The 20,783-nt window shown below is 60.9% G+C and overlaps 1 protein-coding gene across 1 annotated transcript; it reads right to left on the minus strand.

The window, feature by feature from the left end:
- Positions 1-65: 65 nt before the first annotated feature.
- Positions 66-19,596, minus strand: LOC142027805 (maestro heat-like repeat-containing protein family member 2B). The gene is made up of 33 exons (XM_075022012.1): positions 19,582-19,596; positions 17,633-17,798; positions 17,148-17,246; positions 16,418-16,569; positions 15,947-16,090; positions 15,336-15,428; positions 14,772-14,841; positions 14,547-14,660; positions 14,014-14,087; positions 13,570-13,689; positions 12,450-12,557; positions 12,004-12,256; positions 11,681-11,721; positions 11,256-11,397; positions 10,515-10,567; positions 9,968-10,075; positions 9,600-9,719; positions 9,277-9,399; positions 8,283-8,444; positions 7,933-8,055; positions 7,537-7,604; positions 7,055-7,190; positions 6,854-6,949; positions 6,292-6,396; positions 5,955-6,153; positions 4,913-5,019; positions 4,319-4,471; positions 3,064-3,209; positions 2,655-2,817; positions 2,185-2,360; positions 1,433-1,570; positions 1,125-1,236; positions 66-950 (listed from the first exon to the last, which is right to left on the minus strand). The coding sequence occupies exons 1-33, from the start codon at positions 19,594-19,596 to the stop codon at positions 900-902; spliced, it is 3,930 nt and encodes a 1,309-aa protein (XP_074878113.1). The 3' UTR covers positions 66-899.
- Between the last annotated feature and the right edge of the window lie 1,187 nt (positions 19,597-20,783).

Below are 20,783 nucleotides of genomic sequence, written 5' to 3' on the forward strand. Positions count from 1 at the left end.
AACTGGGCAAGGCGGAAGCACGTGCTTCCTTTGAGCGAACTTTGCAGAGCGTTCCGTTTGGGTCACGCGCGTGTGGTGGGACCCGCGGGACAGGGGGCTGAGGCTCACGTGGGCTCGCAGCCGGGCCAGCGTGCACAGCAGCCCAAGGGACAAAACCACGTCTCTGCTGGTGGCCTCCCTGTGTGGAGCTGCCCCTGCCCCCTGCAGATGTGCGGAGGCTCGCTGGGGGTGAGGAACAGCACCAGTGGGGCCTGGGTTAACGGGCAGGGGTCCGATGGGCCAGCCAGATGCTACTCTCCGTCCCTCTGCTCGGCCCCTGTGCCGCTGCTGACCCTTTAAGGTCCCCCCGCCATTCCCCACTCGTCCCCCAGTGCCCCCCTTCCGCCCCCTGCCCACACACCTGTAACCTCCTGTGACCCCCTCGGTTCCCCCCAGTGCCCCCTACTCCCCCCAGTGTGTCACTGGGCAGTGCTGTGGGGGGTCCCAGCGTGATGGGACACCGGGAGGGCGAAGCCTGCTGTGGCGATACGGTCGGGGCTCTCGCGGGCTGTTCCCTGCACCAGCGCGGGCTGGTGCTGGAGGTGGTCGTGCCGCGGTGGGAGGGGTGGCGAGGGGATCCCCATGGGCAGTGGGAGGGCACGCCAAGGCCCCAGGACCCCACGGGGAGACCCCTGCTCTGGGCTCTGTCCTGGCATGACTCCATTGTCCCCAGCCCGGGAAGATCTGAGAGGGGCCCCACAGCTGGCAGCCCCCAGCCTCGGTGTCACCCACACGTTGTCTCACCAGCTGCCAGGGTGCTATTAGGGAAAGAACAGATACACTCCCCTTTCGGTGTCTTTTGATGAGCTTTAATTAACTCCGTGGTGCTGGCTGGGGCCAGGTATTGCGGAGGGATTGCTCTAGTGCCTGCCTCGCTCGGAGGTCCCTGTCGTCCTGCGGTCCCGAGAGATCTGGAACAACACCACAGGCAGCGCCGTGGGGACCTGGTCCCGGCCAGGTGCTCCCCTGGCCACCCCGCTCCAGGGACCCGTTCGCCAGGGATCTTCCCACAAAAAAAGACATCCCAAGCAGCAGTATCTCGGTAAAAGTCCTCTGACCCCTTCCTTCCCCATCTCCTGCCTTACCTCAGCAAAGAAAGCTGTAGCTGTCATCCGCAGTTGAACTGAGCAGGAATTCAGCCACGGCAAGAGGTTCTTCACCAGACAGGGGGAGACGACTCCAGCGTTGAGCAGGACACTGCGCAGGGGTCACAAGCGAGGGACACAGTTACCCAGGAAGGCCACAGGCCGGGCCTCCAAAATTCACTTGCGCTGATGCAGACACTACTCTTCAGCTCCCGACGGCTTCCCGGGCACGCCGGGAGGGTCCCAGCGGCCATTTCCCTGGGCACAGCCCTGCAGGAGTTGGCCAGATGCATCCCTGGGGCTCTTACCTGGTCAGGAGACGCACCCCCTCAGGGTGAGCCACGGGGACTTCCAGGCGAGCCCACACTCCCCAAATCTCGAGCAGCTGCGTCCATTTCTGCGCCATGCATTTGCCCAGCACCAACTTTATAGCTGAAAGGAAAATCCTGGCAAAAGAAACAAAGTGCAAAATAAACAAACCCAATCAAACAAAACAAGTCCAAAGAGCACCACCGCCAGAAACCCCAAGAACTCTCAAATCGCAGCAGGTTCGGGGAAGACTGATCTGCAGCAGAGCTAAATACCCCTGGAATGATGCTTCACAGCCTTCCAGACTGCAGCTAACGACACTGGCATTTTCTTCATGCCCCAGACCCACCGAAGCAGAAGAAAACCCACGCCTCTAGACTGACTCCACGCTAGGTGTCAACCAAGGCCAACACCTCATACCTCTTCCCACCAGCCTTTGGCCAAGAATGACACCAGTGCCCGCAAGAGTCACTGCTCCAGCGGGGGTCCGTTGAGGGAGTGCAATGCTATTGTGCACACAAGGGTATGCAGGAGGCAAGAGGACGGCCATCCGCAGTATGAGCTGCGTAAGACCTTCCTGCCTGGGAGCTGGAGTTGCTCCACGAAGGAACAGAAGTAAAACCAACCGCGACGACCGCTTTCCACATCTAGGAAGTGGGGCAGGCGAAGCCCTCCCTCAGCCCCACAAAGGCACATGCCTTGGCACGGGGAACTGAAGCCAGCCCCTCCATCTGCCCCTTCGGCTCTTTACCTGCACGGCTTCTCCACATGCAGTTGTTTCCAGCTGGTCATGAGCAAAAGCTGCCTCTCCCCACCCAGCATTTCACTGGCCCACCTGAGCAGGCTGGGAAGGAGGTGGGGAAGCAGTCGCCTGAGCTCCTCCGTGCTCCTCAGGGCAAACACCACCTCGGAGATGGCACGGGTGATCTGCAGAGAAACATGACCAAGAACCACCTGTTCAGGGAAGGCCTTTTCCCACCAGCCTGGTTCCCCCGCCTGCCCAGGGTGGGGGGTCACTGTCCGCACTTGTCACTTCTGCGACAGCCTTGTGGCTCAGGAGTACCAAACTGCCCTGGCTCCCCGCACTCCTTGAGGCCGGCCCAGCACAGCGCCCTGCGAATCTCCACGGGCACCCGCAAAGGGCACCTGACTCCCTTGCGCCCAAGCGTGAGTTAGCAAGCAGATGCCGAGCTGCAGAAAGGTGTCTGCCGTTGAACGTACCGTCAGAGTCTCCAGAGCAGTCTGACAGCTGTGCTGCTCACAAGGGGAGGAGTCCGTCCCCAGGCGGTCGTTTCCTGCTCTGTTTAATTTCTCCACTAAGCACCTCAGGATCTGAATCCCAAGGATGCTTCTCCCCAGGCTCCTCCACAGCTCCACCGTGTCACTGCAAGGGAAGAGACGTTCACCCCTGAGCCCGTATCCTTGCGGTCCTGCGGTGCCCTCAAACCTCCTCACCTGCAGTGCGGCTTACAATGCCCCACTCACAGCAGAGACACAAGCACGCAGTCTTGCAACACTCCAGACTGCTTGGGCAGAAAAAAAAGACCTGCTTCTCAACCGGACCCCCCCAGGGCAAGGAAGCTGCAGGGTCCCTGTTTGACTACAGTGGGGAGGTGGGTAGTGCCCGTACCTGTCCATGAGCAGACTCTTCTGGAGGAGACTGCTGATTACAGGCTCCTGGTGAAAGCGGGTGAGGAGAAACACTGCACGGAGCAGGAAGGGCCTGTGGGTGCTCTGCTGCATGTAGCTGTAAAGGGTGTTCAGGATTTTTGGCACCTGAATGGAAGAAGAGGAGAAAGAAGGGCTCCTTTACCCCCTCCTGTGGGGCCCAGGCAGAGTCATTCGGCACATGAGCGATGCCTGCTGCCTCGACACAGAGTCCAGATCCAGCTCGAAACCTCACGCCTTCCACCCTGCCTGACCCTGGCTCACATCTGGAGCCCAGTGTGCTCTTGGCAATCGTGCACCTGCATGCACACACGCACACGCATGCACACGCTCACATGCACAGCCTCGGTCGCTGCATGTGCCCAGGCCCAACCCCATGAGCGGCTGCGTGCCCTGTGTGCACACAGAGGACACGGACCCATTTCACGCTCAGCGCTTGGCTAACTCTCCCCATGTGTCTGTAGCGATGCAAGACCACGACCAAACACGCTCTTTGAGACCCCGCAGATGCCTTGCAGGGCCTCTGCAAGCGCACGTGTCTCCTTCCAGAGGAACCCCGTTCTCCAGGGACGCTTTTCCTTGCCTCTACCCTCCTGAGACTGAGTTAGTCTGCACTGCTTGAGCCACTGGTGGCCCTAGAGCCCAAGCGGAGCGCAGCAGAGCGTGAGCGGAGGAGAACAGGAGCCTTGAAAGGGCAGGCACAGCACGAGGCCAGAGGCTCCCAGGCTACAGATGGGCAGCAACTAGTGGCTAAAGGAAGGGCACCTCACAGGCTGGGTAACACCACAGTCGGGGAAAGCAGTGAGAGCAATGAACAACTATGCAACCTGTGGAAAACCTAGCGTGCCCAGCAAAGCTCAGAGTAGATGGAATTGGGGACCAGTGAAGAAAGAGAAGGGTGAGGTGGGTCCCAGGGCAGGGAGGACTGACAGTGACCCCAGAGGAAGGGGAGGAATGGCAAGGCTGGTGCCTCCCAGTGCCTCACTCATGGGAAGGACCCGGACCAATGGCAGCCTTTGGACAAGAAGTGCCCATAGCCTTGTCACCAGCCGGAGCAGGCGCCAGCAGCGGGTGCTAATGCACGACTCGGACCATCAGTAGCCCCTTGGCTCGGCACACAGGCGGCATTTCTTGAGCCCATGCCAACTGCACAGGGTGCAGTGCAACAGCCAACAGGAGAAAAGACGAAGTCTAATGGAAAAAAAGCTCTCCTTTACCTCCTGGACTATCTCCTCTCTGCATTCCACCAGGAAGATGAACACCCACTTTCTCACTGCTCTTGCACGTGGGGGCATGACATGCAGCAAGCTGTCCAGGATGGCAGTCAGAAAGTCCACAGCCTGTGCTGCAGGGATGCACCTGCAAACAGCCTGGAGAGAAGTCAGGAACAGGAGAGCCCGCATCACAGCTCTGCCCCAGCGATTCGGAAAGGAAAGGCAACTTGACGGGACTGTTAGTTCAGCAGTCATGGAGGGGCCAGTCTCTTGGCCCTCCTGCTGTGCCTACAGTGCTGTTTACATCTGGTGCAGCTAACCGATTTGGAAGTGTCTACCCCCTTGTTGTTTGCTTATATACCAAATTGGTATTCTGACAAGAGCACTCACGCACGCACACGTGTGTGCAAACGCACACATCACGGTGTCTGCTCCAGCGTGCCTTAAAGGACGGTCTTGCCTCAGAGCCTCCTGCTACTTGCTAACAACAGCTGTCCTGGACAGCCCGCTCTGGAGACAGAGACTCTGGAGGGGAGCAGGGAGACGTGCAGGAGCCCAGGAGCTGGGCCCCCACCCCACTGTTTCGGGGCCAGTTACCTTTGTTATTTGGGTACAGGTCTCCGCAAAAGTCTCGGTGTCCGGGCTGTTCAGCTCCTCACAAAGGCACCGGATCTCATCTGCCTGCGGCACCTTCATGCTCTTGGCTGGAACAAACAGCAGGAGAGAAGAGGAGTCACGTCTACAGAAAGCCAACCTCTGCCCCCAGATACCAATAAAGGAGAACCCCCGTGGTGGCAGGGAAGGCCACAGGGAAAGCCAGGGCCCTCCTGAACTTGGGGCAGCGGGATTTCCTGAGCCTGATAAATGGCTGACAAACCCCGGGCTGGAAAGAGCCCTCTTCCTCCTTAAACCTTTTGCTGGGGCTTCAGGGTTTCAGCAGCCTCTGCTCCTAGCAGCTGCGTCCCCTATTCCCACACAGGCCGCCATCGTCTCTGGGAGGCAGGAAACCTCCCTGTGACTTCCTCAGCACAGGCAGACCCTGCTGCCTGAAGAGGAAAGGCTGCAAACTCAACCCTTTGCAGCACGCTCTGGGCCTGCAGCTCAGATCCCTCCTCCCTGCCCAGTTTGCTCTGGGCAGCAAATTGGCTTCCTCTCTTGTGCTCCCCAGGAGATTTCTTCCCTGCCAGGGATGACTTTGGAGACTGCCTGGGTAGCTGCCTGTCTCTCCAGGCTGAAGGCAGGGAGCGAGGGGGAAGGCACCCTCTGAAACGTCGGGGACCTCATCCGAGCGAGTTGTCTGACCACCCTCTGTCTCTCCTGCCTGGACCGTGGAGAGGGACAGACGTGGAGGGGGACAGTCCCCAGCATTGGTGACGACGTCCTGCTCTCAGACAGCAGTGAGGGATGGCCCTGACCACCCAACCTCACGCACGCCCCGGGGAGGTGGGACTCGGCAACACTCTCTCAGGGATCCTTCCTGAGATGGGCAGGGGGGCAGAGGGCTAACAGGGTGGGGGCACAAAACCAGCCCAGCACGTTGCCTCCCCCTTCCCTCCACGGGACCCCGGTGGCGCCAGGCCAGGAAGGGAGGGAGGGAGGATCGGGCTGAGCAAGGCTGGGAAGCGCCTGCTCTCCTCACCTTGCATTTGGAGAAGGTAGCCAAGGCAGACCCATGCCCTCTGGTGGCACGTGTCCAGGCAGTCGCTGGTCAGAGACCCCAGCAGTCCCACCAGGGAGCCGAACTGCTTGTAGGGACATCCTCTCTGCAGGGGACAGCAGCAGGAAAAACGTTGCAGGCAGTCCCAGCGCCCGCTCGCCTCTACTGCCCAGCCTGCTCCCTGGGCAGCGACCAGGCAGAAGGGCTGCCCCATAATCCCAGGGGCCCCGAAAGCCAGCACCCAGCTGGGCAGGGCTCCTTTCCAGGGCCACGAATGGTGGGAATGGGGCACTAGGGCACGCGGAGGGTCCCTACTCACTGTGAGCTCACATCGCTCCTTGCAAGCGCCCAGCACGTGGGTGCAAACCCGCAGGGCTCTCTCCCGCTCCCATTCTTTGGCTGAGGTGAGCCAGCCCTTCAGGACCTGGGGCAGGGGGCATCTCTCTCGCAACAGGAATCTTTCTCTCCCCGAGATCCCTCTCCCTCTCCCTTCTTCTCTGGCCCCTTCCTGGCGCATCCCCCGCCCCACCAAGCACCGGCCCTGCAGCCTTCACCGCCTCGCGCTATGCAGCTGCCTCTGCCCTGTGTCAGGTCTTGCTTCCCTGCTGGCGTCTCCCTGCTCCGGCCTTCCCCCCAGGGCTGCTCTCGCCCAGCTCAGGGCTGGCTCTTGGCTTTCCCTCCACCAGGGCCCACTTCACTGCCTGTCCTGAGGCTGCAGTGGCCAGGCACTCCTGACCCCCAGCCCCGGCCAGATGCACAGCCCCAGAGCAAGGAGCCAAAGCCCCATTTGTCTGGAGGAAAGGTATCCACCTCCTATCACCCACTAAGGTCTCGATTCTCTGCCCTGGCAACGCTTTCCCTGTTGCCCCGTGGCTACTCACGTGGAACACTTTGCAAAAGCAGGCAGAGGTCGCCTCAGCCTCCAGAAGGGTTTCTATGAGGTGGCCCAGATCTTCCATGCCTCTCCTGTGCAGAAGCTAAAAGCAGCAAAGGAGAGCTGAGGCTATGCATCATGGGGGCTGCCAGGGCGTGCTGAGGTGGGATCCTGACCCAGAGGTGGGCAGGCACTGGCCGGTGGGTACCTCCATGTTCACAGCTGCCCTCACACTCTTCCTTCCCTTTTTCATCTGCTCCTCGGAAGGATGGGACAAAACACTCTGGCAGCACACTGCCAGCAGGTTGCCATTTTCCTTCCTGCTCAGAGGCGGCCTCAGCTTGCTGGCCAGAGGAAGAAGGGAGACAAAACAGAAAGGGGATTTACTAGCCCTCTCCAGGGTGGTTTAAACCACAACTGAGTCCCTCCTAATCGAGGGCCCCAAATCCAACCCCCCCAGCCCATGCCAGCGAGCACTGCCTTCAGCTCCAGCAATTCCTACCTCCTCCCAGGCAGCAGGCAACCCCCCCACCCCCCCCAGGTTAAGGAACCCCTGGGGCTCCCTTCTTCTGGGAGACACCTGGAATGGGGAACACCCTCCCACTCCACAGCCCCAGCAGCTCCTGGCCCCATGCTCAAGCTGGGCTGGGGCACACTGGGAGTGCCCAGAGCCTGGGGAACAGACCTCACCTCAACTCCTCCAGGGCCTGAAACACTCCATACACCAGGGAGTCCCAGGGCTCCCTCTTTATCCAGTCCTGCAAGTCCCAGAGACAAGTGCAGAGTTGGCAGCGGGCAGGGACACGGGACAGCCCTCCCGCCGCCCCGGGGACAGGCTCTGCTGCCAGGCTTGGGCAGACGCTGCCCCATCTCCCCCACGGAACCCCAAAGGCACAAAGGCACTGCAGGAGGGACCCTGCTCCTCAGCCACAGCCACCCAGTACCAGCACCCGAGGGCCCCACCAGCTGCGGACACAGCTCCAGGAGCTCGCGTGAAGCCGAGAGGCCATCATGCCTCTGGGGAAACCAGGCTGACGGCACAGCCCAAAACTCCCCCGTGTGACGGCTCCAGCTACGGACACTCACCAGCAGGGTCCGCATCGCCTCCTGCTTTAAGGAGAGCTCAAAGCTGCCGCAGTCGCCCACAGCCTGGATGGCACAACTGACCTCGGTGATGCTCTGCACCAGGGCGAGCTTGAGCTGCAAGTCCTGAGGCCAAAGAGAGCAAAGCACCCCTTGAACTCTTTGAAGGGCTGAGAGGTGGAAGAGGAGCATGGGCAGGGAGAAGCCACAGAGGGCTTGCATCTGGACACTGAGGACAAACCCCTCCTTGGGAGGTCTTTAGGAAGAGACCGCCCATCTCGGTACACCCCAGCCCCGAGGGGCCGGAGCTGGGGCACCCGGGCATCCCCACCCTACGCGCCCTGTGCTCCTACCCTCTCTTTATCTCTGGAGAGCCTCAGGATGTTGCCCATGATTTCTTTATCCACACAGGTGAGCAGCTGCTCCTTGGGGGCATGCAGCGCAATGCCGCTGTAGGTGCGCATGAGAGCAGCACGAATGGTCCGGGTTCGCTCCATCTTCTGCCGCCGCTGTACCTGTGTCGACAGAGATGCCCTGAGACATCAGCCCCGGGACTCCTGCGGCGGGCTCCTGCGGCAGGCCCTGCCCCGCACCCTCGCCAGCTCTTTGTTTCCCCCAGCACCTCCCAGCAGCTCCCCGAGCTGCGAGTGCTGGGGCTGGGAGTTGTTCCCACCCCGCAGCTTGAGTTCTCTCTCTCGGAGAGGGAGGAGGTGCAGCCAGCATCACACACGCTGCTGGCTGTTATACCACTGACTCGAGAGGCCGGGGAGCTGTCTGGAACCTTTCTGCGGACAGGTACCCGACATAGCCTGTCACGGTCCTGCTCAGAGCCGTGCAGCCTGTGCGGGTCAGTGGCGCAGATGAGCCCGGTCTGCTCACCTCCCCAGGCCAGGCTGCACTGCTCTCTCTGCAGGGCCCTGCCCTGCCCAGAAAGGCTTCCCCACAGCCCCCAGGTGGGGAGCAGAGCCAACGAGACCTCACCAGGCTCCTGCTCCCAGCCCTCAGCTTTGAGGAAGGGGCAGAGTGTCACACTGTGCCCACCCCCTTGTCACCAGCTCCTGCTGAAGTTAAGTCAGGGCAATGTGGCTGCGAGCAAGCAAGCAAGCAAGCAACTGCTGCAGCTGCCCCAGCTGGGTGGCTCTGATCCACCAGGTGCCAAACCCCATCCTCTCCAGAGACCCCTCAGGGGCCCCAAGGCCAGGATGTCCCCTCTGAAACACAGGTCTCGGGTAGCTCTTCCAAGAAGGTTAATCTCAAGGCAGCTGCCACAGGGTGGCTGCTGCAGGTGTAGAAGTGGAAAGAAGGCCAAAAAAGGAAAGCCAACCAGCAAGCCCCTCGTTCCTTTACCTCCCAGCCCGTGGAAGCCTGGCGGGACCAGTCTCTGGTGAAAGCGGCAGAGAACATAGTCACCGTGCCCAAGACCAGGTGGAAGTGGCTCTCGGCAGCGTGGGACACAACAGAAATCATTCCCTGCAACCACGGAGAAACGGGGAGTCGGTTCCAGTCCAGGCATTCAGCCGTGGCCAGCGACCGTGGCCGGGCAGGACGTTGCAGCAAGCCGGAAACAGCAGCAACGGGGAAAGGAAGGAGGTCTGGAGCTGGGCCAGGAGCAGCCCTCCCTCTCCCCCAGGAAAATCCAGGGGCTGCTCAGGACAGGAGCATCACCTCACCTTGGCCTCAGACAGCTCCACAGGGTTTGTCTCCTGGAGGAACCTCAGCACCTGCCCTTGGACGTGTCTGAGGTCCTGACAAGCTGCCAGCACCGTCCCAAGAGCCTTGTACAGGAAAAGCTGAAAGAGAAGAAGCCGAGCCCGAGATGCAGTCATGGCCCGACCCGTCAGGAGAGGGCTGGCCCCAGATGGACCCCACCACCTCCGGGAGCAGGCAGAGCCGGCCACGATGCCAGGCTGTGGCCAGCCGCTGGGGCAGCCCAGGGGAAACGCCTTTTGGGGACGAGGGAAAGGAAAGCAGTGAAATCTGCCTGCGTGGGCAGAGTACCAGCGCCAGCTCCAGCCCCAGTGCCGGGCAGGACACACACCTCCTCCCAGGAGCCGGCAGCAGAGCTGCCCAGCCGCTGGCTCAGCTCCTGGCTCAGGCCTACGGTCCAGGCCTTGTCCTCCACGGGCTCCAGCGACGCTCGCAGAAACTGGTGTGAACGGGAAAGGAAGCGAGTGTTCCCCAGACCTTGGCCAGGGCCCTTTCCACGCTCACGTGTCCCGGGATGCTGCGGGGGAGAGCTGCCGGGAACGGCAGTCTCCTCCCTCACCCCACCCAAGCCTCTTTTCACCAGCTTCCCTCTTCTCCTAACGCCTCATGTGAGACCCCCCGGCAGGCCGGACTTAGAGGAGGAGGCAGCGCTAAGGCGCGTGCCACAGCGTTAGAGGGCATTAGCCATCAGCCGTGGCACGTGTGCAGGCAGCAGCTCCTCTTGAGTGGGCAGGCACCTACTGCCGGGGGAGGCGCAGGGTGCTCAGGAGGTGCCCCCACCTCCTGGTGCCTACACAAGCAGCCCCGAGCTTCCTCCCACAACTTTGCTGCCTCTTCTCCCCCCTCGATTTGTGACACCCCCCGCAAGGATGCTATACCTTAAGCACACGGCGCTCCCACTCTGCAGAGGCCAGGGAGCTCTCAGTTCTGCCTAGGAAGCAAGAGGAAGCAAAAGCTCTCGCAGCTATTTAAGCTCACACCAAAGACGAGTCTGGCGCTCTCCTCTGCAGTCCGACCTCCCAAAAGTCCCAGGCCATCAGGCTAGAGAGGGCCTACGCGAAAGCCCTTGCGAGGCCAAAGACACAGGAGGGATCCCAGGGGCGGTCGTCAGAGGCATTGACTCAATCTGGGGAAGGACGCACTGGCCGCAGCAGATTCCCACTGAGCGACTGCAGCTCCCACAACAACTCCAACCACCCAGTCCCAACACACATTTTCTCCCGAGCCACCCATTGCCTTTTGCCCATTTCCAGCCCTTCTCCCAGGCTACTGCCGAGGACAGCTGCTGCAAACCTCGCCTGGCCTGGGGACTTGGTCCTCCAAAGCCGAGGGCTGCACCCCCTCCAGGAGCACCAGTCACGTCCCTCTCCCAGACACCATCCTTGGGTGATGCCAACACCTGCCCTCTGAGGGGACATCAACGGCCCCCTCCATCCCCTGGGCCGAACTGATGCCAGGGGACAGCTGCCCCCAGCCTCAGCACCGGCTCCCTGGAAGGGGAAAGGCAGCAGAGCAAGTGCTGGGGAACTGGGGACAATTGCCCTCCGTCGCGCCAGGCAGCTGCGTTTTCCTGCCCCCCTCCCTCCCCTCCAGCCTCTCCCTCCCCACCTGCACTTTACCTTCCAGGTACTGCAGCAGGAGGGGGATCTCGGTCGCCCACGCCGCCCCCAAGCCTCTGTGGATCCTGCCGTGGAGGGCCTGCAGCAGCTGCAAGGCAGCGACTGCACGTTCGCGGCTCGGGTAAGGAGCTGCCGCCACCACCTAGAGGAGGGCAGGAGAGAAGGGTCGCTCCTGCCGCCAGAGCCACAGCTTCTCCCAGGAGGGAGCTCGGGAGGGAGCTCGGTGCCGCTTGGCTGGCAGCAGGCAGCCGACGGCTTCACCCAGGGTGCTGCCAGCCCTGAGAACGGAGTGGGATCCCTGATGGGCTCGGGCATGCTGCCTCCTCCTTGGGGGCTCCCGGCGCTGGCCTCAACAGCATCTCTACCCCGGGATCTCCCACCACCCCTGGCCAGAAAAGCTCTTTCCCCAGGGCCCCGCTACTCACCAGCAGTCGAGCCAGCAGGGCCTGGGGAGCTGGCAGCCGGGCTGTGGGGAGGCAGAAAGGCTGGGTGAGCCGACGAGCCTCACGCCTCCGATAGCCCCACACAGGGCTGAGGGCTGAGAGCAGCTGCGCTGCAATAGCGCTGGCTGGGGGGCTCCCCAGGGCTGCCCAGCAGGAGATGAAGGCAGCTCCAGCACGGCCAGGAGCGAGCCCCGGCTCACCAGGAGAGCGCTGCGAGCAGGAGAGCCAGGCCTCTGCGCCGGGCAAGGGGCCACGCAGGGCAGAGCCCCTCGTGCCCAGCAGCAGAGCCTGTCTCTGCCCTTTGCTTTTCCTGGGCTCCTGCTCAGGGCTGGTGGGGCGCAGGGAGACGCGGGCTGGCCTGACCCCTGGCCAAACCCAGCAGCAGCACTCGCTGGGGCTCCTACCTTGCTCCTGGGAGTCCATGGCATCCGGCTCCTCCTCCTCGCACCCCGCTCTCTCCCGTCTCTCAACCAGGGCTCGGAGGCAGCGGGAGAGCGGGATCAGCATGCCGCTGTACTGGGCTGGCACCACGTACTGCAGCAGCCTCGGCCACAGGAGCTGCAGAGAAGAACCGGGCAATTCGCCACACTGGCATTTCCGCTCAGCGCGAAGACGAAAAGGACGGTCTGCATTTCACTGAGCCTGGTGCGCTTCAGCGCAGGAGGGGACAGGTTCAGGGCATGGGGGAGCACACGGAAAAATGTCCTGAAGGCAAGAAGCGGCCACAGCAGCAGGACAGAGGGCAACTTACTTTGGTCATCCCTCTCAGAGTGACGTCCAGTGAGCCCACGATGTCCAGGCACAGGGCTCGAATTGCTCCATCCTCTGGGTTTTCCCAGGCAAAAAGGCCTCCTGCCACCTGTAAGACAGAGTTGGCAAACCCCCAATTACCTTCAGCTCCCAACTGATGAGGCTCAGGCACCCCTCACCAGTGCTCTTCTTGCTCCTGTGCCTGCCCCCCTCCCGATGGCCAGACGGACCCAGCTCGAGGACCGGGTCCCAGACCCTGGGAAGGACTGGGAAGCCTGGGAGCAGACAGTGCCGCTGCTTGCCGACTCGGTCCCCTGGGGCCCAAATGCTGCTGTCGTGCCACCAAAGCAGAGGTGAGGAACGTGCCCTTCAGCAAGGCTGTGCTCAGTGCCAGCCCTGGAGGCAGCACACCCAGCCCGACAGATGTGGAGGAGCACCCAGAAGCCCTTTCCTTTGCCCTGCTCCCAAAGCAGAGCCTCCCCGAGCCTCAGAGTGACGCACATGGATCTCCCAGCTAGAGGGAAGGTGCGGCCAGAGGGAATGTCCTCGGCGAGTCAGCGGGAGGCTCGGCCATCCCCAGCTTTCACCTCCTGGGCACCCAGCTGAATGCTGGGAAACGCTCACCACAGGGACTGCCAAACGGCCCGTCCCCTTGCCAGAAGGGATGTGGGCCCCCAGACTGTTACTGGGTGGGCAGGGTGTGCTTTGGAGGGCCAGAGCACGAGAACACCACAGAAAGCTCCTCTAGCCAGGCCCACCTGTCCGCACTGGCTGTGTTTTGCTCACCGTCCATCAGCATTTAAGGACGGAAGATGTCCTGCCCCTACAAGACGCTCCCTTTGCAAGGCGGCTTTGCCGAAGGCGCCCGTGGGCACAGCTCGGCACCACAGTGCTGGGTGGCATGCCGAGGTGTAAACCCACATCATCCACTGACATCTCCACCAACATCGGCACAGACACCCACGAGGAACGGCCATTCGGAAGCGGCTCTGACGGCAGTGCCAGCGCCGATGGCTCTGCAGCATGGAGCTCTCCAAGGCCAAGGCCGCCGGCAGGAGCCCTCAGCACGGTCCAGGCACTGGTCAAAACAACCAGCCCTGGGTGTCCTGCTCTGCCCTTACCAGTGTGCCCGAGGTCCGGCTGAACTCGCTGAAGATGTGCCCCACCACATCCCATGGCCAGCAGCTCTGGGATCCGGAGCTGAGCAGCTCCCTGCTGAACTCCAGAACTGCCCTCCGCACCTGCCAGGGGAGAGTGTGGTTATGACCCTCCTGTTCAAAACCCAAAGAGTTTGCGCCTTTGTGGCTCGCAGAGAGGTGGCAAGGCCACGGCAGAAGCTTTCGCTCCTGGCGTCAGGGCTGGGCTTCAGCACCAGGCTGGACGGGCATTTGCCCCGCAGAGCCCAGAGACCTCCCCGCTCTGCCCTGCCAGCTCTCCCCAGGGAGGAGCCATCAGCCACCACCTGGGCAACGCGCCAGCACTTCCCCAGGCCCTCTGGCTCTGTCCCAAGGGAAAGGGTTTCTCTGCCTCCCCTGGTGGCACCCTCTCTTCCCAAACCAGTTCACCTGGGCACTGGGGTCACTGCACAAGGCGCACATGGCCTCCACCAGCTGGGGCAGCTTCTCTCTCACCGCAGGTGCTGGAAGAGATACGGAGAGGTGTGCATTGAGGCAGAGCCCCAGTGGCAGAAGGGATCCCCTGAAGCTTCCAATGGGACAGAAGAGCGGGGCCTGACTGGCTTCACGGGAAGCAGCGGCGTAGTCGGAGCAACCCCACTTCCAGAGGCTATTTTACAGGGACCGAAGGCTATGGCAACAGAGAGAACAAGAGAAACAGCACGGGTACGAGCAGCTCCTGTGCAAAGCAGCCCACCTGCCCGCCCACCAGCCTGCCTGTGTTACACGCCCGTGGAGCGCCGTCCCTGGTGTGCCGGCATTTCTAACTGCCGGGGGAGAGCCCTGCTGCGGGGCGTCAGCTCGGCTGGGGGACCCGCTCTTCGCAGCTCCCTTTGGGTGCAGGTGCACCACTTTCGGCCCGTTCCTGCTGTCAGCCCAGCAGCCCCAACCCCTGCCTTGCGTCCCTGGTCTGTGGCACTGACCGTCAGCGCGGGCCAGCGCTCCCAGCAGGCCCAGGGCTGCCACGCGACCGGCCTCACTCCCACCGCTCAGCTGGGAGTGCAGAAACATGCCTGTCTCCTCGGGGCGCATTCGTGCTGCGGGGAAGAAATCGCATTCTGCATCAGCAGGCAGCTGTCCCCAACAGCCAAGGACAGGGAGAGAGCTGCCACGGCACGGCGGGCCATCGCCCAGTCTCCTCTCCTTACCCTGCAGCATGATGCAGCGGGACAGCACTGCCTTCTGGGCAGGGCCAGCCTCCTCGGTCACATCAGGGAGCTGTGGGAGCAAGATCCATTTTAGAGAAAGCGGCATCAGTGCTGAGAGGGACCGAAAAGTAATGGCGCTCTCCGTTCTCCTCTCCCTGGGCACTCTGGGCATGGGACCCACAGCCGAAACCCAGCCCACCCCACGGTGGCCCCGGGCACACACAGAGGTTTGCGGCAGCCCAGGCTGCCCAGGAGCTGAGGCTGAGCAGCGCTGAAAGGCTGCCCTCAGGGTGCTGGCGCTCCAGAGTCCTCCTGCGACTTGGCCGAGAGGGAAATGGCTGTGGGAACCGGGCTGCCGCTCAGGCCCGTTCCAAACAGCCAGGATCAGGCCTCCTGCAGCCTTAAGATGGCACCTGGATCGAAGTCCTGGCATGCTCCAGGCCTGCAGGAAGGTCCCAGTGGAGGAACGCCCTGCTCTGCCCTGCCAGCCGGCAGGTCCTTCCCTTCCGTGGCAATCATGGGTGCAGGCCCCAGGCTTGCGGCAGGGCGCAGGGCTCCCCTTACCTGGCGGCGCACAGCGGTGCTGATGGCAAGAGCCGTGCCCTGCGGCATTGGGGTCTGAACTCCCTCCAGGATCTCCAGGACATAGCTGAGGCTCTACAAGAGAACGGGGGGGAAGAGGAGGCTCAAGCCACCTAAAGGCACTTGGGAATGGAGAAACCCAGCACGTCTGGGATAAGGGGAGCCCCTAACATCAGCTCCCAGGGAAAAGCCTGACGAGCAGAGCAGCATCAAGAGGGTCTCTTTCCTCGGAACGGAGCCCGGGCTTGACAACTCAGTTTCCCACTCATCAGACCTCGCCAGTCGCCGCATGGGACTGGACATGGCCCTGGGCATTCGGGCAAAGCTCTTCCTGCACACAGAGCCCCAGGGAGCTGGCAGTGCCTCCCTTCCTGAGCAGATGAGCCCCAGGGACTCTTGCCTCCCTCCCGCCCTGCCCCGGGTTTCTCCTTTTCTGCCCAAAGAGCCCAGGAAACCTCAGGCCTCCTCTGCTCTTCCTGTTCCTTCTCTAAGGGCTTCCCAGCTCCTCCTGGCACCCCACAGCTCCCCAGTGCCTCTTAGCACTCGCGCAGACCCACCCCAGCAGCCACGCCAGGCCCTGCGCAACATCTCACCTCGGTGAGCCGGGAGTTGTCTCGGACCTCCTGGTATTGCTGCAGGAGCCAGAGGAGCTGCTCCCAGGTCTGCTCTCGGTGCTGCTCCTCATGCAGAAGGACCCCCAGCATGGCAGCCACTGCCCCGAGGACAGCCTGCTTGTCCTGAAGAGGGAAGGGAGAGGCTCCGCTTGGAGGGCTGAAGGTCTGCCTAGTGCTCAGCATCCCCTGAACACCGGTCTGCCCTTCCCACTGGGAGGGGTTTCCCTTTCCCTTCTGCCCTGCAGAAGAAGGGCTCGCTCCAGAGGAGAGAGAGCACTTCCCCACCCTGCTACCCCAGCCCTCCCTGCAGAAAGGCCCCAAGGCTCGGCTGCTTCCCGTCGGGAAGCCCCCTTCCCCTCGGCCCTCTGCTCGCACCCCACTGGGCACAGACGGACCCAGCGCCATGGACATCCCTGCTGCAGCCCCGGGCGTCAAAGCAGTACTTCTCACCTCTTCCTCCTTGCAGTCCAGCCAATTTGCCACCACATAGCGGAAGACCGGGTAAATGGCTTCACAGAACTGTGCTACCCCCTTGCGAGGGAAGGGGCATTGCTCCCAGCTGCAGAGGTATGTACTGACTCCTTTCGACCATTGCTCCAGGACTGCACCAGGACAAAGGAAAAGGGAGCATGTGAGAGTCTGCAGCAGGGACGGTACCTTGCGTTCACGCCCAAGCCTGCTTTAAGGACGGTCCCAGGCTCAGCAGGGCTTCCCTGGATCTGGATCTGGATCCAAGGGCAATCTGTGCTCTTGAGGTGCCTGGGTTCAAACACCCCACCGTTTCTCTCCTCCTCACACCCATCGCACCTTCTCCTCCTCAACGGCCCCTTCCCCTCCAGCATTTCCAACTGCACACCCTTCCCTTCCCTTTTCCCTTCCCTTCCCTTTTCCCTTCCCTTTTCCCTTCCCTTCCCTCATACTCGCCCTTTCAGAGTAGGGAGTTTAATCCCAGAGGGAAGCGGGGGAACAGAAACCGTGGGAAGGGACCCAGGAGTTTCTCCGTGCAGCGCTGCCGCGTCCCACCCACAGAAACCTCCTGGCCTTCCCCCGCTCCTCCTACACACTCGCTGCAGTTTGGGATTGCCCCGGGCTCACACCCACCACGTTCCCTCTGAGATCACATGGAGGCATCGAAGGCCGCCCCTGCCCCTAAGACCCCAGCCAAGGAGCCGATACTCACCACTGCAGATGGCATGCAGGACCTCGCCGCTCCCCACCTGGGTCAGCACGGTGCGCAGGGCGAGCAGCGTCATTCCCACAAAGGGGATGCACCGCAGGGCTGCAGAGGAGGCAGGGACAGAGGGACCGAGAGGGTCGGTGAGAGACACGGGAGACTGGGGTCCATCCCTGCCAGGGCTGGGGCTGCTGGGCCACGCAGGACGTGCCGGAGGGTGTGGGACGGGCTGCCTTCCCCGGGGGGAAGCCCTTTGGGGAAACGGGGAGGACGGTGGGGGGCCAAGACCCCGCGGGTTTGTCTCCAACAGGTTCCCACCCTTTGGGAACTGGGATCGGGCTGATAAGGCAGAGCTGCCAACTGGCCCTGGCGCGGAGCAAGGAGGCACGGCAACTCCGTAGCCCCCCAGTTCAACACAGGGCGTTTAGGGAGGGGGAGGATCCCTTCTCCTTGTTATCACAGATCTCTACCCAAGGCCCAGGGTGCCATACCATAGCTGCGGGCCATTTTGCCCAAGGTGAGGAGCACAATCTCATCAGGGACCTTCCTCATGGCCTTCAGGTGGCTCTGGAGCTCGGACATGACAAAGTGGAAGTGGGAGCGGGCCAGAGCTACCAGGACGTCACTAGCGGCCATCTTCACGTCACCTGTCACACCCTGCAAAAGCGTCACAGGTTAAACACTCCGGAGAAAAAGGCTGAGGCACTAGGGCAGGCTGAATGACCCCATCTCCTCTGCAAGACCCCTCGGGACAGCTGTGCTCGGGGCCGAGCGGCTGCTGCCTCTTGTACCCTGGGATAGGCGAGCAGTTCCCTGGCGAAATGAGGGAGGCTTTGCCCCAGAACAGCCTTGTGCTGCTGCCCCCTCTCCCTCTCCATGCAGATGCCAGGATCAAACTGCCACAGACTCAAGACCCCCCTGGGACCTCTCCGTGGGGCTGGTGGGTTGCCACGGCCCTTCCTCAAAGCAGGACAAACAGTGTTGAGCTTGAACCCAGCTGTCGCTCAGTTAGAAACAGCCCCGAGTCCGCTTCTCTGCACAGTTCCCTGCCTCCCTGTGGAGTGACTGCTAGAAGTGACTTATCAGTATGTTCCCCGCACCCCCTTGAGGGAAGGCAAAACCTCCAGGGTGGAATGCAGTGGACACGCAAGGAATTGGTTCCCTAATAATTCTCTGTGCAATGTAACCTGCAACCTTAGATGTTAGCAACACCAAGGCAGTTTGGTGTGCTGACCCTAAGAGAAGTAACACGGAGGGTGGAGTGGAGCGGAGACGCCACGGCCAGTCTCTGTGATGTTATCGCAGGGATAGGGAACTGGAACGATAGGAAGGGTAGGTCCCTGCATTGAATCCACGGAAGCAAGGAGGTAAAATCATGGGGGTTCTGTCGATCTACTGCCCTACTTCTGATTTATCTCCTAAGTGCCCTGTCCTGGGGTACTGACACGCAACATCACGTCCTCTGGGTGAACTTTGCTCATTAGAATACCAAAACACACCTCCATCCCAAAAGCTACCCGCCTCCAAAGTGCAACCACCCCTCACTGAGCCTGCGCTCTGAATTTTTTTCTAGCATGTCCTTTTAAAAGCAAAGTGAGAGAACTTAATACCAATCAAAGTAAAGGCATGCATGACTGGAGTCACTCGAGCTCCACCTAAATAGGAAAATAGTGTAAAAAGGCCCAAAGAAAGGGTGACTATTAGGGAAGATACCGTCGTGGACAAGTTGGGAGGACATCACTGCCTTCTGGGGTCAGTCGACAGGCTGAACCTCTCTTCCCCCCAGAGGGACACCTCTTGGGTGAGATTCGAACACTCGGCTGTACCGAGTGCTTTCCCGGGAAACTTAGAATTCTTTAGAGCTCTTTTCCTTCCATAATTTAATGCGCTTGTAGTCGACTGTATTATTATTTGCACGTGCCTTGCAGACAGTGTATTTATCATCGGCAATCCAAAAGAACCTGTACTCCTGTTGCTTTAATAAACTGTACTATTCATTAAAATCTAGCCGTGATAGTTCATTGAACGCAACCAAGCTCCTTAAGTCTGGCTGTGATAGTTCATTGAACGCCACTAAACTGAAAGTACAGTGCGCTATTTGTGCGTCCGTAATCGTGTTAGTTCAACATATTGAACGCGACCGGACTTACAGTGCTGAATTGGGCATCACCCAGAATCTAAGCCTAGCCGCCCCCAGCCCCTCGGACATCTAAAGACAAGCTGGAACGCAAGGGGGGTTATTTTCTGCCCAAAGTCTTTACCCTTTAACACAACACTCCCCTCTCCAAATTCCCTGTCACGACGAGTCCCCAGAGCCTCTCCCTTAGGACCTCTGCTGGGTCTGAACAACCGAGGAACATCTCTGCGCCACTCTGTATTTCCCCCAAAACCAGGGGCAGAGGCAGGCTGCTTGGGTGGCCTTGAAAGAGAACAAGCTCACCTGGGCTGCTCGCATGTCACTCAACGCCTCTGCTATCAGGCGGTTCACAGCGCCACTCGTCAAACAGCCGTCGTCTCCCCACAAGACGCTCTCCAGCTCCCGGTACGTCTCCACTCGGTCACCCTGGGGATGGACCACAAAGGGGAGTGATGGGACTTGCTTTGCCCTTGTTCCCAGGGAGCCACGACAGAGACCTGCTGCCCCCCAAATCATCTGCGTGACACGGGCACGAGGGACGAGTTGCAGGCATCGGTCAGGACAGCCACGGGGAACAGCAGGATCTTCCGCGGTGCCTCTGACACGAGCAGAGAGTCAGACAGGGAGATCGACTCCACCGGGGCAAAAGGCCACATGGGAGCCTGGGCGGTCACTCCTGAAAACGGGGGATGGCGGAGGTCAGGGGGAAAGTGCCGGACAAGGAAGGGTGTGACTGTTCACTCAACTCCTGCCTAGATTTTGGCTAACCCAGCTCCTGCTAAGGCCTGGTGTATGCTGGGAGCAGCACCATTAGGTCAAAGCGAGAGCACCGCGTAGGCAGGACGCGTGGCTAGAGAGAGCTAAAGGGCCATGATGCAGCCATTACCAGCTGCGGATGGCTGTCTCCGGCAGCCATTACCTTTTGTCTGGCAGTTTCCTCAGAATCCACTAACGTAAGGAAATGGTATAGACCCAGCCTCCAAGCTGGAGGGTATAAAACATCAGCTTACTCAAAAAGCTTTTGAAGCAGATCCAACAGCAGCTGAACTGCTGAGGCTTTCATGCTTCCCGGTGCGACACAGGGGACGCCCACACCGTGATGGAGGAGGAAGGGTGAGCGCTCTCTCGGTTGGCTCATAGGTTCATAGCAAAAAAATTCTTTTTTTTGCTCATAGGTGCACGATATTAAGAGTTACAGGTTATAAGTTATGAAACCTTATGACTTGACTGGTGAAGGAGTGAATTCACATGATAGACGAGTCTGGGAGAAGGGAATTGAGCCCCTGTCATGTTTTTTCATTGTATTTCTTACTGAGCTCATGAAATAAAGTTGAAATCACAGCGTATGTTGTCCTGTACATTTGAGAGATCCAAATGGACCGTGGCAAAGGGGAAGGCATGGGAACGAGACCATGCCCCGAGGAGGGGAAGCCGTGAGCACCCTGCGCCTTGGGGCCCAGTGTTGCTCCTCGCACGGGCAGGAGCCCCAGCACTGGGAGCTCCCG

This window comes from Buteo buteo, unplaced genomic scaffold (assembly GCF_964188355.1).
Source record: "Buteo buteo unplaced genomic scaffold, bButBut1.hap1.1 HAP1_SCAFFOLD_58, whole genome shotgun sequence".
Classification (NCBI taxonomy): Eukaryota; Metazoa; Chordata; class Aves; order Accipitriformes; family Accipitridae; genus Buteo; species Buteo buteo.